The sequence below is a fragment of the Cebus imitator genome, unplaced genomic scaffold (assembly GCF_001604975.1).
Source record: "Cebus imitator isolate Cc_AM_T3 unplaced genomic scaffold, Cebus_imitator-1.0 Scaffold194, whole genome shotgun sequence".
Lineage (NCBI taxonomy): Eukaryota > Metazoa > Chordata > Mammalia > Primates > Cebidae > Cebus > Cebus imitator.
Window position 1 is genome coordinate 1870302 of NW_016107509.1, and position 17083 is coordinate 1887384.

Below are 17083 nucleotides of genomic sequence, written 5' to 3' on the forward strand. Positions count from 1 at the left end.
AGGGGCTCCACTTTTTTTCTTAAGCACATCCTTCCTGTTCCACTCCCCGAAGCTGCCTGATTTATCTCAACTTGTTTTTAAATATTAGGCCTGTTTGACAGAAGCAATACAAATTTTAAAAATTTAAGATGTTTAAAATGCCATTAGCCATTAGCACCTGGGATTCGAGGCAGAAAGGTATGAGGCAGGCAACCTTTCTTTCCATAAACCCAGTTTTGACAAGCCTTAAACACTACATACAATATTTAAGACACAGATTCATTAGGTAAGGTCTCAGGACAGCTTGCCCTTTATTTAATACTTGTGTACTTGTGGTTTTGCACAATGGATGAGTATTAGAGTTTACCTTAGATACTTGGCATTGATTACACTGTGCTGAAATTTGGTTTTGCTTAGTTAAAAAATTCTGTTTACTGTTCTTCAGCAAGAATAGATATGACCACTTTAAAAATAGTTACATTGTTTGCCAGATTAAGTAAATATTTCAGTTAGTAGAGTACAGGTTTTTATTTTCATTGTTTGAGATAAGGTCTCACTCTGTTGCCCAGGCTGGAGTGCAGTGGTGCAATCTCGGCTCATTGCAACCTCTGCCTCCCAGGTTCAAGTGATTCTCCTGCCTCAACCCCCCAAGTAGCTGGGATTACAGGTATATGCCACCATGCCCAGCTAATTTTTGTATTTTTAGTAGAGTTGGGATTTCACCATGTTGGTCAGCCTGGACTCGAACTCCTGACCTCAAGTGATCCTCCCACCTTGGCCTCCCAAAGTGGGATTACAGGTGTAAGCCACTGTGCCTGGTCAATAATACATTTTTTTTTTCTTTTCTTCTTCTTCTTTTTTTTTTAAATTTAGTTTTGATTTTCAGAGTACATATTTTTAAATTGGGACTGCAGATAGCTCGTTTTACAGCATCGCTTTACTGAACTGAACCTTGGACTGATGGTTACAAGGACTATGTAATGAGCTATCAGGCTATGAGTCGTAAATCCTGACCCTGTCCTAAAAGACAGAGGAAATTTCCAAAGTCTTTGTCTTAGCGATGACACCCAGTGAAATAGAAAAGTAGTGAAGTGAGAAATGGAAGCTTGCCTTAGTTGTTGGCCTATTGCTGAATCCCAAGATACCAGGCTTCCTGAAGATTGTTGTAGAGGTTTTCAAGAATCCCCTTTTCAGCTTAAAAATAATGAAAGTGCTTCACCTACAGTTATCTTTGACCTATTCAATATATAGATAATGAATGATGACTCCAGCATACCTTCATCTATGTTAACAACTGTATTGTCTTTGATGGGTATACAACTCAGATAGATTGGGAATAACTAGCTTAAGGCACAATTTCTCCTTAATGTTGTCTCAGGCTTTGGAAAAATGTAGTTTAAAAGTTATGAGTAGTGCTTTAAAAAATATTCCCTCCACAGTCTCCATGCCACCTTTAGTAACAGAGTCATCCTCTTCTTCCTTAAATATCCTTATCAGACCTTTTAAAAGAAGCTGTTATTAATGAAAGCCAAAAGCAGCTTGTAAGAGAAGAAATTATGCAGTGACAGGGAGGAAAAAAAACCCTGAACAAATATTTTCTCTTCATAATTGGAAGTGGAAGAGAAAAAGTGAACAGGGGATAGAAATAAACCAATAAAATACGTAAACCAATAAATATGTAAACAGTTTTACAGAGGCTGATTTATATTTTAGCAAGCCTCTGTATCTGCTATGATCCCCAAGTTTTCTTTTTAGAGAAACTATGATGCTGATAATAGCAGTTTTTACTCAAAAGATCTTAATGTCCAAAAATATTTGGTAATACTTGTTCAAATACAGGTTGAACATCCCTCATACAAAAATCCAAAATCTGAAATACCGCAAAATCCAAAACTTTTTGAGTGCTGACACCATATGGGTCACTAAGATAGTGACACCTTTGCTTTCTGACAGTTCAATGTATACAAACTTTGTTTCATGCATAAAATTATTAAAAGTATTATATAAGATTACCTTCAGGATATGTTTACAAGGTATATATGAAACATAAATGAATTTTGTGTTTAGACTTGGGTCTCATCCCCAAGATATCTCATTATGTATATGCAAATATCCCCAAATCTGAAATCTGAAACTCTCCTGGTCCCAAGCATTTCAGATAAGCCATGCTCAATCAGTATGGCTACATCCATCTACACATATAAAGCCACTGAGAGAAGCAGTCCACTTGGTAAAATCTTCTGTACTGTCCTTCACAGCTTAGATTTGATCTTTCCTTAAAGATGTAGCTGGGATATACAAGAGTGTGAATCTGGGCTGACTCAAAGCTCTTCTCTTGAAGGCTTTTTCCTGTGGCACTGGCAGATGGCTGTGCTGTCTTCTGGCTGAGGAACAAGTTCCATTCCATCACGTACTTCGGGTTTGCTGGACTGGCGCTCAGCATATTTCTGAAATGTGGGTTTAAAGGCAACTGAAAGGTTAGTCCACACTTCATTCTGTTGACTCCTCCACGCACTCCCATCCCCAGTCATGCCATCTTTTCTAGTTGTTGTGTGTCTTCAGACTAAAACCAAAGGTCTGGTTTATTTTAGTACTAAAGTTACATTTTAACTTTAGCTATCACAGGCACTAGTGATAATTCATAATCTAGAAAGAAGCCCCATTCCACAATTTTATGTGTAGGTTGGAAGCCTCTACAAAAGGGATGCCAAGCCAGATGTCCCTACCTGAAACAAACAGCAGCTCTCAGCATTTATCTTCCACTTGTTAATGAATAATTAACTTTTTTGAATACTCAAGCCGATAGTCACACACATTTTTAAATGGCAGCAGGTCTGTGAAATGTTCCTCTACTGTGACCACTGACTGAAATATTTCTATAAATGAAGTTTTTTGTTTGTTTGTTTTTTTGAGACACGGTCTCAACCTGTCACTGAGGCTGAAGTGCAGTGGCGTGGTCTCAGCTCACTGCAGCCTCTGACATCCTAGGCTCAAGCGATCCTTCCACCTCAGCCTCCCAAGTAGCTGGGACCATAGGCACATACCACCATGCCCAGCTAATTTTTTAATTTTTTTGTAGAAATGGGGTTTCACCATGTTGTCAGGCTGGTCTTCAACTCCTGGACTAAAGCAATCCACCTATGTTGGCCTCCCAAAGTGCTGGAACTATAGGTGTGAGCCACCCTGACCAGCCACAAACTGGATATTTCAGTTCAATGATGCCATGTCCATTTCACTGTACATTCTCAGTACTGGACCAAATGCAACAAAATGCTGACACAAGTAGATGAGCCTAATTAATATTTTAGGGAGAGAAATTCCTACTATTAAAATTAAAGCTCTTTGGGAGGCTGAGGCTGGAGGATTGCTTGAGGAACCTGGGCAACACAGCAAGAGCTTGTCTCTAAAAAAAAATAAACAAATTCACTGAGTGTGGTGGTGTAGTCCCAGCTACTGGCGGGAGGCTGAGGTGGGAGAGTGGTATAGTCCCAGCTACTAGGGGCAGGCTGAAGAGGGAGAGTGGGATGTTGAGGCTGCAGTCAGCTGTGATCATGCCACTGCACTCTAGCCTGGGTGACAGAGTAAGACTTTTTTTTTTTTGAGATGGGGTTTCACTCTTGTTGCCCAGGCTGGAGTGCAATGGCACCATCTGGGCTCACTGCAACCTCCGCCTCCCAGGTTCAAAAGATTCTCCTGCCTCAGCCTCCTGAGTAGTTGGAATTACAGGTGTGACCCACTGCGCCCAAACAAAAAAAAAAAAAAAAAAAAAAAAAAAAAAAAAAAAAAAAAAAAAAAAAAACTTCTAACAAAGCTAGACCAACAGATGGGACAGAACCAACTTAAGGGAAGGAAGGGGAGGTTTTAGTAAATAGTGTAACTTATTGATTTTATTTTTCTATGAAGATAAAAATATGAGAGGGTAGTATCCACAAGCATCTAGGGAAATTTACTTTCATTATGCCTACAGAAAAATAAAGTTAGATTAAAAACAAGAACATAATTTCCTTTTCTTTCTTCCTGTCTAGATTTTTCTGATTAAAACTCAAGGTAGTTACTTGAAAGACCAATCCTTGGATTCCCAATAGACATAGTACTTCAGGATTTAGCCCTAAGGTGTTAGAACTATTATACATATATTTCATTAGTTTGTTTGCTATACCAAGCTAAATATTTGCTTTCTGCCTTGTACTGTAAAAGGCACAAATCTTAAGTATCAAGGAGAATAAGGAGGCAACATTTTGAGTAAAAAAAGATGTTAATGAACTCCAGTCTAACCCTCTTCTTTTTCAGATAAGCAAAAATGTTTTTCTCTGAGGTTCCAGAACACCTACACTAGGAACTCCACAAGGCATTTTATAAAAGAGAGCACTGAGAAGACGGGAAGATCTGCTAATCTACATTTGTGAGGGCTCCCAGCATCGTTTTTCATAATATAGAATAAAGATGAAAATATGGAGGGCATGGCCGGGCTTAGTGGCTCACACCTATAATCCTAGCACCGTGGGAGGCCAAGGTGGGCGGATCACCTGAGGCCAGGAGTTCAAGACCAGGCTGGCTGACATGGCGAAACTCAGTTTCTACTAAAAATACAAAAATTCACCAGATGTGGTGGTGCAAGCCTGTAATCCCAGCTACTTGGGAGGCTAAGGAAGGAGAATGCTTGAACCTGGGAGGCAGAGGCTGCAGTGAGCCGAGACTGTGCCATTGCACTCCAGCCCAAGTGACAGAGAGAGCTTCATCTCAAAAAAACAAAAACAAAAAAAAGGAGGCCACCAAACGAAGACTTTGCACTATCTTTCCCTAGACTAGTGCCTCAGCTTAGCCAGCCGGTCCATAGGCTGACTCTCTGAGCCCTTCAGCAAGCCAGGTAGGAAGTACACAGGCCAAGTGCGTGTGGTCTGAGGACACCTGACCCAGCAGTGTGGATGGACACTCTGAACTGACCTGCAGTACTTGGTAATAGTAGCAGTAAAGCCTGTGTGGCTGTAGTAGGTCCCTAGCCATCAGTTGTCCTTCTTTTGCAATCTTCTTGGCTTCTTCATCATTTTCCTGAAAGGTTAAAAAAAAATGAAAATTACTACTGTGACCCACAAAGAAAGTGAGGGCTAAGTGAGAGGTGGAACAGAGGTGGGATGGAAAGTGAACAGCATGGGAAAGACAAAATATAATGGAATTATAACTTAAGAATAAAGCTACAGGGGCTAGGTGCAGTGGCTCACGCCTGTAATCCCAGCACTTTGGGAGCCCGAGGCTAGAGGATCACTTAAGGTCAGGAGTTTGAGATCAGCCTGGCCAACATGGTGAAACCCCATCTCTACTAAAAATACAAAAATTAGCTGGCTGTGGTTGCAGGTGCCTGTAATCCCAGATACTCAGGAGGCTGAAGCACAAGACTCCTTGAACCCGGGAGGCGGAGGTTGCAGTGAACAGAGATCATGCCACTGCACTCCAGCCTGGGCGAAAGAGCGAGACTCTGTCTCAGAAAAAATAAACAACAAACTGAAAAATAAAAGAATGAGGCTATGGGAAGAGACAGAGTATTTTCCTAGACATCTCTGTTAAAGAGAAATGATCACAAGTTTGGCCCCCTTTTTTTTTTTTTCCAGAGTACCAGGAAACCACTCCTTCTCCCCACAGTGCAACAACCCACCTGCAGCCCCTATTGTGATCATCTTGATACCTTCCTGGCCACCCAGGAAGTACTCTTTGGCTTCCTCATCTGTCCCACCAGCCTAGTTCCTCTCTGCATGATAGTAGAATTAATCCATTTTCATGTTACAACATCTTTTAAAAGCTCCCTGCAAATTTGCAGTCAGAACCAAAAAGTGTTATAAAATGGTAGCTATAAAAGACTGTATTGCTTTGTAACCAAAAACTTCAGTCATTAGTACCTACAGGCTGTTCATTCAGTACCATTAATAGTCAGCATTCTTAATTATACTTTTGGAAAATAGTTAATCTTCTACCATGCTGCCCACAGGAAAAGCCATTTGTGAGCTATCGTGGCTCTTATGAAGGGTCACAACACTGATTCTGCCTCAGGCATCCGATTATTTCCATAACCATATATTGTTTCTTAGAATCAGTATAAAGTCTCAAAATGGAAGGGTACATTTTTGTAGTTTTATAATAAAATGGAACAGCTTTTTAATTCCTTTCCTTTTAAAAAAGGAATTCCTATTTTATGGGAAATGTGATTCTTGGGAGGTTGTATAACATGCATTCATTAAGAATTTGTGCCTTTTCTTCTAACTGGGGATAAGAAAAGAGTACTATAATTGGCTTAAATGTTTTCTTGTTCATAAAACACTTTAACTCTGGTCTTTGAATTAGTAATTTGCATTTTGTGTGTTCTTGTTTGTATGTGTAAACAGCATTTAGAAAATCTGTATTTTATATAACGCTGGACTTCAAATCTTCTGAAAATCTTCCAAAATGTTGTTAAAGGGTATGCAAAATGATTCTGATGCTGATTCTTTAGATACTTCAGGGGAACAGCAATTTCAGAAAATAATATTTCTTTCAATTCCATTATGTAAATCAAATTGTGTTGTGATGGAACTCAACTAACTCACTCTGGCGAATCTGTTATTGCCCAAAGAAATAAAAATTGCTGGGAAGCATACCTTAGCCCATTTAACTTTCTCTAATAAATCACCAAGATTTCTTTTAATTGGAACATAATGCTTCCAAGGCTCTAGTGCCGTATAGAAATGTTCATAATATGGTGAGTCCTGCTTTAAAACCAGACTGTCACCCAGCATGAGATATGGATATCTGTAAGCAGCCACGGTCCCATCCACATTAACTTGATACTTGTACTGGAAGATGAAAAACAAACAAATATAAACAAACTTTCAGTAGTCATTTGCTTTACTTCTGCTTTTCATCAACACTCTAATGTCAACTACAGAGGAATTATTTTCCATTTTCCAACTTTTGGGTTTAAAAGTTTTATTGTATAACTTATATCTTCTCTTTGTTTAAAAGTCACAAGTAGCCTTTCTCAGATTAATTTTAAGAAATATATTGTTTAAATGCAAGATGCTAAATTTTAGGAAATAGGAGTGGAGACCTATTTCAATCATGTCTCTGAAATATAGAATCCAGATTTCTGTAACCAGGTAGGAAAACTATTTTCTTTCTCTTTTTAAATTTTAATTTTTTTTCTTTTTTGAGACAGTGTCTTGCTCTGTCACCCAGGCTGGAGTACAGTGGTGTAATCTTGGCTCACTGCAACCTCCGCCTCCCAGGTTCAAATGATTCTGGTGCCTCAACCTCCTGAGTAGCTGGGATTACAGGCGCCTGCTACTGCGGCCAGCGAATTTTTTCCTATTTTTAGTAGAGACAGGGTTTCCCCATGTTGGCCAGGCTGGTCTCAAACTCCCAACCTCAGGTGATCTGCTTGGCTTAGCCTCCCAAAGTGCTGGGATCATAGATGTGAGCCATGGTGCCCAGCCAGGAAAACTATTTTCAAAAGTTCTTAAAGCTTAATACTGATAACAATGAACATTTTCATTTATTCGTTATTTCATTTGTTCCTTATATGCAATCTATGAAACAGGCAGGCACGGTCTCTATTTTACAGTTTTAGAGCTGAGGAGACAAACCTGGAGACATTTAAGGATGGGCAATGCTGGCAACACAGTAGGTATGCTGTCTGCATATTTGTTGGATTTACACACTTTATTTTCCATTTCAAATGCACTTTTCATAGGCATTAAACTTCATTCAATTATAATAATCCAAAGCAGGTATTATTAACCCTTTCTTTTTCTTTTTACAAATGAAAAAACTAGTGTTCAGAGAAATGTATAAACCTCCATTCTCTGAGTCCCAAATCCCCTGTTCTACTCATTATATCACTCTGGGATGAAGAGGACACACTCCCAGATTTGGTAATTAATTTTTTCTTAAATAATTGGTACAAGGAGTTTTTGAGCCTATCAGCTTTTGTCACATTGTTCACATCTCTCCTTTAGGCTTCGTGATAATGCTCTGAAGGAGTAGGCAGGCATCACACGGGTTTAAAGACCAAGGCACCAAGAGAGGAAGATCCCATAGCTGGTGGCAGAGACAGGATTGGAAGCAGGCCTTGAACCCCAATCCCAACTCCCATTTTACATACATGGAATTTGTACTTTTTCTATTTACAAAAGACATTTGAGATCACTTTATGTAAAAGGTATTATATTCCCAGTTTATTAAAGCAAATTTAAAAAAAAGAAAAGAAAAAAGAAAAAAAAATAACTACATCAAAATCCCAGGTTAATCCTTGTACTATATTTTGAGAATTAAGTACAGTTCTGAGCTATTTGGTAAAGTTAACAACAAAAGAAGGAAACCACAATGAGTTTTGTAATTCCTGTTACCTAATAAGAAAATGTAAACATGTATGTCAGTTCACAAGAAAGAAGAAATTTGCTGAAGCCCACCTATTTTGGTAGACTTTTAATACAAGTTTATCACTTAATATCCATAGAGGAAGTCTCAAATGCATACCTTAAAGAAATCAAAGAAACCCATCAACTTGGCTTTTCCAAGCTCCTTTTCTTTCTCTTGGAAAAAGAAATATCCTGTAATTCCTGCATCTAGTAGCTGAGGATTTTTTTTGGACAGCTGTACCAACTGGAGCCTCTCCTCTCGGCTGTCTCTACCTCTGAAGAAAGCTCTCTCTGTTTTATTGATCCAGGAAGGCCCTACAAGTTTGAATCCATAAAAAAAATTATGATTATGAGTTTGATATTTTAATATGGTAAGCATAATCCTCTTTAATCTACCATTGTTATTTAAGATGTTAAAGCTCTTTTATCATCAACTCATCTTCTAAAGCAGATGCAATTTAAAAAAAAATATGGGATTGAATCTCAATTTGCCAGAAGTACTTTCTTTTTTTCTTTTTTTTTGAGATGGTGTCTCACTCTGTTACCCAGGTTGGAGTGCAGTGGTGCGATCTCAGCTCACTGCAACCTCTGCCTCTTGGGTTCAAGCAATTCTCCTGCCTCAGCCTCTCGAGTAGCAGCTGGGACTAAAGGCATGCACCACCACACCCAGTTAATTTTTGTACTTTTAGTAGAGACAGGGTTTCACCATGTTGGCTAGGATGGTCTCAATCTCTTGACCTCATGATCCACCTACCTCAGCCTCCCAAAGGGCTAGGATTACAGGTGTGAGTCACCGCACCCAGCCGCTGGAAGTACTTTCAAGTTTAGACTTTCAAAAAAGAAAAACAGTCCTTTTATTTGCTGTATTATATTAAAGAATGCTCTAATTTTATCCATTTGTCTGCTAGTGAAAGCTCACGTGAGTATTGGTGTATTCTGTTGTATAATACTAGGAAATATCTGAAATAATGTCGGTCCATGTTCAAAGCAAAAAGAGATTCAGTGACTTGGCCCACTCACCAAGGCATTAGCTTCTTCCATCTTCTGTGTTTCACAATAAAACATGAGCTAGGCCTTTGTTCTTACATACAGTGACCAGAAAAAAAAATGCTGTAACTGAGTAACATCCACAAATCTTTACTCAAGTTGGTCAGAATTTTGAATACAGGAAAGACTTTTTCTAATATGCTATTGAATGCAAACATATATATATAACCCACTATCTCTCTAAGCTTTCTCTTTGTTAATTAGCCATGCATTTTCCTGAACGCCTATATTTCTCTGAATTACCTGTATTTCCCTGAATAGAGAGGAGATCATTTGTAACACCCCTCATGGCTTCAAGCGTGGAGTGGGTGATGTCATATGTTGGAAGGACAATATCTCTTGAATCCAGAGAGCCGCACCATGAAATGATAGGTATGGGGCTGGGGGTTCCATTGACTTTTCGATGCTCCAAAGGCCAATCTCCAAGATTAACATAAAATTCTAAATCTGGGAGGAGGACCTAAATAAACATATAAACAAATGTCACTCCTGGGAAGATATGTCTTCCATATATGTAAGAAAACCAAAGACTAAATACGACAGTTCTTTGGTTTTCTTACATATTTCTGACAGAGTTGACCATTCAAAAACAGTAAGAGAGGAGAGAAGCATGCCTGTCATTGACAGGATGCCTGTGAATTTGTCACTTGTGAGGATCCTACATGACAAATTCACTTAACCAGGAGTCAGCTACCTCTGTCCAGAGGTGGATTTAAAATTTGGTGTTTGAGGCCGGGCATGGTGGCTCACACCTGTAATCTCAGGACTTTGGGAGTGGATCAGTTAAGGTCAGGAGTTTGAGACCAGTCTGGCCAACATGGTGAGACCCCCATCACTACTAAAATTACAAAAATTAGCTGGGCTGGTGGCAGGCACCTGTAATCCCAGCTACTCAGGAGGGTAAGGCAGTAGAATCCCTTTAACCTGGGAGATGGAGGTTGCAGTGAGCTGAGATCACGCCACTGTACTCCAGCCTGGGCAACAGAGTAAGACTGTTTTCAAATAAATTAATTAAATAAATAAATAAAATAAAATGTAGTGTTAGAGAACTGGAAATTGTGTAGACAGGTATGAATGAGCAGCTTTGAGAACCCTCTCTGCCAGCTGCCTAAACAAGAGAATCTACAAAGTTAGAACCAAAGCCTTGTTTTCCTTCACTGTCCCCTTCTTTACCTCATCTGCCCTTGCCTCTGCAACCTGCCACTCTGCCACTCCGTTTCCATCTCCACGGTCAACGTCTCAGTTTAGGCCCTCATCATTTCTTGCCTAGATTGTTGTAATAGCTTCCTTACTAGGTGATCTGATTCTGGGCTCTCCATACTGTAATCTGTTCTCCACAGGGCTAAGATTTCCAAAACTAAAATTAATTCCAAAACTGAAGTTTCTAAAATAACTTGGTTAATGTCACTAGCAAGCTTAACAGAACCTTAAGCCTATGGCACAAGATCTCAACTCTCTGGCTGGCATTCAAGGCCTATCTGGGTCCACCCTGGCTATACGCCTCATCTTTCATCTGTCCACCTACCAGAAAACCTTAAGCTACTCTCTGAAAATGCCATCCACTTAATATGTAATTCCCTTCATTTGGAATGCTCTACTTATTTAACTTGGCAGTCTTCTTTCTCATCTTTCAAACTCAGATCTAACACCACCTCCTCTATGACTCACCCTCCTCAGGCACTTGAACCCTGGGTACTTATTTTTTTTGAGACCTATCATGTCGGGATATAATTATTTGTTTGTATTCACAACCCACTTCCACTCCCAAAAAACAAAAACAAGTCCCACGAGAGTGGGCTGCTCAAAGACTAGGACTATGTCTCTTTCATCTTAGATTTCTTCCCCAGCTACTGAGCAAAGAACAAAAGGAAAGGTTGAGAGATATGAATATTCACCCTCTTGTTTCCCTGTCATTGTTATTATTATTATTATTATTTGAGACACAGTCTTGCTCTGCTGCCCAGGCTGGAGTGCAGTGGTGCGATCTCGGCTCACCACAACCTCTGCTTCTCAGGTTCAAATGATTCTTGTGCCTCAGCCTCCCAAGTAACTGGGACTATAGGTACATGTCACCACACCTGGCTAATTTTTATATTTTTAGCAGAGACGGGGTTGGCCGTGTTGGCCAGGCTGGTCTCAAACTCCTGACCTCAAATGATTCACCTGCCTCAGCCTCTGAGAGTGTTGGGATTACAGGTGTGAGCCACCATGTCCAGCCTCCCTGCTATTATTTATAAACTCATTAATAAACTCCACATCAGAAGTGCTCACTGTGGAGCAAGGTCTCTCAAGCACACACTGTTGACATTTGGGGCTGGATGATTCTTTGCTGTGAAGTCACTATCCTTTGTATTGTAGGATGCTTACCCACTAGATGCTAATAGCAATCCCTGAGTTGTGACAACCAAAAATGTCTCTAAACATTGCAAATGTCCTCTGATGGGCAAAATCATCCCTGGCTGAAATCTACTGTGATGAAGCCAGCAACATGGGTTAAAGAGGCGAGAATACAGGGCATGATTGACCGGTTGTAGCCCAGGAAGAGAGCACTACCTTTAGGAGCAGATGCCCATAATTTGCTTGTACACTCACACTGTATGCTGGTGGCGGAGGGGGTGGGGACTGCTATTTAAAGTAAGGACTGACTGCAGCCACACAGTCAGCATACTTGGGGGATTGTATAACATGTCAGGAAAACTGTGTTGTTTTGGTGTAAAAAACTCTCTTGGCCGGGCACAGTGGCTCACACCTGTAGTCCCAGCACTTTGGGAGGCTGAGGTGGGCGGATCACGAGGTCAGGAGATCGGGACCATCCTGGACAACATGATGAAACCCCATCTCTACTAAAAATACAAAATTAGCTGGGCATGGTGATGGGTGCTTGTAATCCCAGCTACTCGGGGGGCTGAGGCAGGAGAATCACTTGAACCAGGGAATTGGAGGTTGCCATGAGCCGATATCGTGCCACTGCATTCCAGCCTGGTGACACAGCAATACTCCATCTCAAAACAAACAAACAAACAAAAACCTCCCTTAATGGTCTCTCTGGGTAAGAAAGATAAATACTGCCCACCTCCATCCTTCATCCTGTATAATCAGAAATAAGAACAAAAGGTGGTCTCAGTTGCTCTGCTTAAGAAGAATTTAGAGATCTGCAAATGTGGAAAGAGAGGCTGAGCAGTGGGATAAGGGGGCGCTATTGGGGGATGTGGAGAGCCTGAAAGACAGTGGGCCTAACCACATTAGTAAGAGGCTAAGACCTTAAGATCAAGGACAGCCCTGAGAAATTCCCAGAGGAAAGCATGACTGAGAGTCTGATTAGTACAGAGGTGTCTATTTTTAAATATCAGGGGTTTTGTTTGTATGTTTTTTAGTATGCACTGGTGAAAAAAAAAAGCAACCTGTTTCTGGTACCCCAAGCTTTGACAAAATGTGCCATGCATGCTAACTTCTAGGTATGCTTAGGGAAAAACAAGGAAAATGTGTTCTAAGTTCAGATCATTTTGAGGCGAAGAGAAGTAAACAGCTGCAGAAGGTGAAATCTAAACAGAAGGAGTATTCAGCAGGAACAGAGAACTTAAAGTGACCTCTTGCAACAGTTGTGTGTGCCTATAGTCCCAGCTAGGACTGAGGCTGAGGTGGGAGGATGGCTTGAGCCCAAGAGTTTGAGGCCAGCCTGCATAAGACCCCATCTCAATTAAAAAATAAATAAATTAATTAATTAATAAGACAGTTCTGTTTGGATACTGTAAATATAGACAGTTTTGAAGAAGAAGAAGAGGAGGAGGAAGGAGGAGGAGGAGGAGAAGAAGAAGTAACCTTGTTATAAATGTCTGGAAGTTCAAAAAGACCTTGGGAGCGTCCTGCATGGCACACCTACCTGGGATGGGGGCTCAAGCCACTTAATTTTATTTTATTTTATGTATGTATGTATTTCTTTATTTGAAATGGAGTCTCATTCTGTCACCCAGGTTGGACTGCAGTGGTGCAATCTTGGGTCACTGCAACCTCCACCTCCTGGGTTCAAGCCATTCTCCTGCCTCAATTCCGAGTAGCTGGAATTACAGGTGACTGTCACCATACCCAGCTAATTTTTGTATTTTCAGTAGAGATGGGGTTTTGCCATGTTGGCCAGCCTGGTCTCGAACTCCTGACCTCGGGTGATCCATCCCTCTTGGCCTCCCAAAGTGCTGTGACTGCAGGCATGAGCCACCATGCCTGGCCTCAAGCCACTTAATTTTAAATCTTACAGGACAATGAGATCCACAAAGGTGGAAAACATATGAACACTCAGGTTGCAAATATCTTAGATGCCCATTTCTCAGCCTGAAATCTGTTTCATCCTTTGTCATATCATTCTAAACATTTAAATGTTATACCTAAATAATTAAACTATATCAATTCATTCATTCTCCTACCTTTCTTGTCAGTGATAACAAAATCTCATCAGAGAACATTTTGAAGTCCGTGTATTTCCCTAAAGATCTCCGGTAAATGTGGTTATTGAGAATTGTGTAATGAACAACGGCACCTCTCTCATCCCCAAACCTTTTGGGGACTTCGTTTAGCATTTGCTGGAGATTGATGCTGGGAAAGGAAGCAAAATCTTTTGCAATCTGCGGTTCTTTGGTTGGACAAGAAAGAGTTTTCTGCCAGGCCTGAGGATTTTCTGGACACTCACAGTACTCATGGTATACTGGTCCTAGGAAAGGAAAACAGGAAGAAGGCTGCACTCCATCAACAAGCACCAAAACACAAGGAGTCACTTCTGTCTCTGCTTCTTGGTGAATTCTAAGATTATCCAGAGATAATCTGCCCTAGTCAAATCAGTGATTTTGTTAGAGTCCTACACTTTTACCTTCCTTTTCATACCACCTTGGATAACACAGTTAGTTTAGTATATGCCCTCTCTCAATCTAACCTACTCTCTGATAAATTCATTTCTAGTGAGGTATAAATGGCAGTAAACATAAAACAACTTACCTTTTAGCAAGGAGAAAAAGATTGTATTAATTTTTAGACATTATGCAAACCAAAAATAAAATTCCTAAGCCTCCCCAACCATCCAAATGGATCTCTCCTTTCGGCCAAAGACATTCCAAAGTTAACCTGAAAAACTAGTTTGGCCATGAAGGGAAGGGGAAGCCAGACATGCCTCATTATGCCCTCATCTCTTTTGGAATTCGGGCCCAGCTGAACAGCATTTACATCAACACAGACCTTAAAACTGACAGAAATGACTCTTTAAGCCTGATAAGAAGTATTTGCAATCTCTTCTCTGTAGGCTGCTACCTGGAGGCCTCATCTGTGTGATAAAACCTTGGTTTCCACAAACCCTTATCATAAGCCCACACATTCCTTTCTATTGATTCTAGGTCTTTAGACAATAACTTAATTCTTTCAACCAACTGCCAATCAGAAAGTCTTTGAATCTACCTATGACCTGGAAGCCCTGCCCCCTGCCGAACCCCTCCCAAACACCTCCCCCACTTCCAATTGTCCTTCCTTTCCAGACCAAACCAATGTACATCTTACATGTATTGATCAATGTCTTATGTCTCCCTAAAATGTATAAAACTGTAGCCTGACCACCTTGAGCACATGTTCTCAGGATCTCCTGAGGGTTGTGTCATGGGCCATTTGTCACTCATATTCGGCTCAGAATAAACGTCTTCAAATATTTTAGAATTGGACTCTTTTCTTTCTTTCTTTTTTTTGAGGGGCAGTGGGGTGGGGAGATAGAGTATCACTCTGTTGCCCAGGCTGGAGTGTAGTGGCCTGATCTCGGCTCACTGCAACCTCCACCTCCCGGGTTCAAGCGATTCTCCTGCCTCAACCTCCCGAGTAGCTGCGATTACAGGCATGCATCACCACATTTGGCTAATTTTTGTATTTTTAGTAGAGATGGGGTTTCACCAGGTTGGCCAGGCTGGTCTTGAACTTCTGACCTCAGGTGATCCACCTGCCTCAGCCTCCCAAAGTGCTGGGATTATAGGCATGAGTCACAGTGCCTGGCCATAAGTTTGACTCTTTTCATTGACAACAAGCAACAAGACTGATGTACCCTCCCACCTAAAATGACCAGAAAACACCCCCACAAAATATATGAAACAACAGTTTTTTGTTGTTTTTGTTGTTGTTCTTTTGAGACCGAGTCTCACTGTGTCACCTAGACTGGAGTGCAGTGGTGTGATCTCGGCTCACCTTCAATCTCTTTCTCCTGGGTTCAAGTGATTTTCCTGCCTCAGCCTCCTGAATAGCTGGGATTACAGGTGCTCGCCACCATGCCCAGCTAATTTTTTTGTATTTTTAGTACAGAAGGGTTTTACCATATTGGCCAGGTTGGTCTCCAACTCCTGACATCAAGTGATCTGCCTGCCTTGGCCTCCCAAAGTGCTGGGATTACAGGCATGAGTCACTGCACCTGGCCTTAAACAATAGTTTTTAAAGCACTAGGTATCAGGCAATGAAGGACAGTGAGTCTGAGAGATGGGGAACAAATAACGTAAGCCCTACGATTCCTACAGCCTACTGTTTAAAGGAGCTTCGAGGTTGTAGTGCAGGGAGGGGGACTGTAGGCAAAGCCAGGCAGCCAACCTCACTGAGTTGAGGAAGCAGAGCTGACAGTCCAGGGAGACCAAGGCAGCTCTAGACTTTGTAGGACAGAGTATCTGAAAAGGAAGTACTGCAGGTCCTAGAGAAGGTTAGAGATCTGTAGAAGGTCCTCTTCACATATTAAGCAGAGCATATTATGATCAGGGCATATGATCAGTGCATTTTGGATGGGCTCCTTCCCTGTACTGATTCCAAAAATAATACAGTTTAACTATTTAGGTGTAACATTTAAATGTTTAGAATGATAATGACAAAGGATGAAAACAGATTTCAGGCTGAGACATGGTTATTTAAGATACTTACCACCTGAGTGTTCTTATGTTCTAGAGGAAGACAGGGGAAGAACCCATCCAAAATGATCAGAGGGAACATTACTTAGCGGTGGGTACCAGTCAGATTGGAAAGCCTCCTAATTCATAGTGCTTGGGTAAAGTATACGGAAGTGTATTGCCTTAGTAGTGGGGAATAATTAGTCCTAGGCTAGACATGGCTCTAGTCTCACCTAACAAATTGTAAAAGCAAAACTTGGAAGGATTAAACTATCTCCCAGTAATTTAACTGCACCCCAGAAAAGAGCTCAAGAAGATGAAAAAGCATGGAGAGGTGAAAACTACACTGTATAGGACTGATGACAGATTGCACATTGCAGAAGAAAAGAGAATTTAGAGATGATAATACAAAGTATACAAAATGAAACAAAGAGAAAAAAGAATTTTAAAAATGAAAAGAGTATCAATGAACCACAGGATAATTTCAAGCCCAATATATGGGCAATCAGTATCCTTGAAGGTAAGGTGGAATGTAACAGAAAACATATTTGAAGCAATAATGACCAAAATTTTTCTAAATTCGATGAAAATTACAAACCCCCAATTCCAAGAAGTTCCACGAATCCAAACACAGGAAATATGAAGAAAACTGCACCAAGGCATATAATAATTAAATTTCTCAAAACAATTGAAAAAGAGAAAACCTTAAAAGCAGCACAGATGAACAAAGGACAATGCTAGATTTGTTAGAAGCAATGCAAGTCAGAAGACAGTGGAGTCACATTTTTA

The 17083-nt window shown here is 40.6% G+C and overlaps 1 protein-coding gene across 3 annotated transcripts in view; it reads right to left on the bottom strand.

The window, feature by feature from the left end:
* Nucleotides 1–846: 846 nt before the first annotated feature.
* The window catches only part of POGLUT3 (protein O-glucosyltransferase 3), a 23925-nt gene continuing 7688 nt past the window's right edge, over nt 847–17083 (bottom strand). The window contains exons 3-8 of one of the 3 annotated variants that reach the window (XM_017547064.2): nt 13829–14112; nt 9654–9870; nt 8482–8678; nt 6606–6800; nt 4924–5028; nt 847–2426 (exon numbers count right to left, since the gene is read on the bottom strand). In XM_017547064.2, coding sequence (XP_017402553.1) covers nt 2301–2426; nt 4924–5028; nt 6606–6800; nt 8482–8678; nt 9654–9870; nt 13829–14112 — 1124 coding nt within the window. In that variant the 3' untranslated portion in view covers nt 847–2300. The remainder of the gene's footprint in view (nt 2427–4923; nt 5029–6605; nt 6801–8481; nt 8679–9653; nt 9871–13828; nt 14113–17083) is intronic. The other 2 variants (XM_017547065.2, XM_037745204.1) reach the window with 2 other exon arrangements.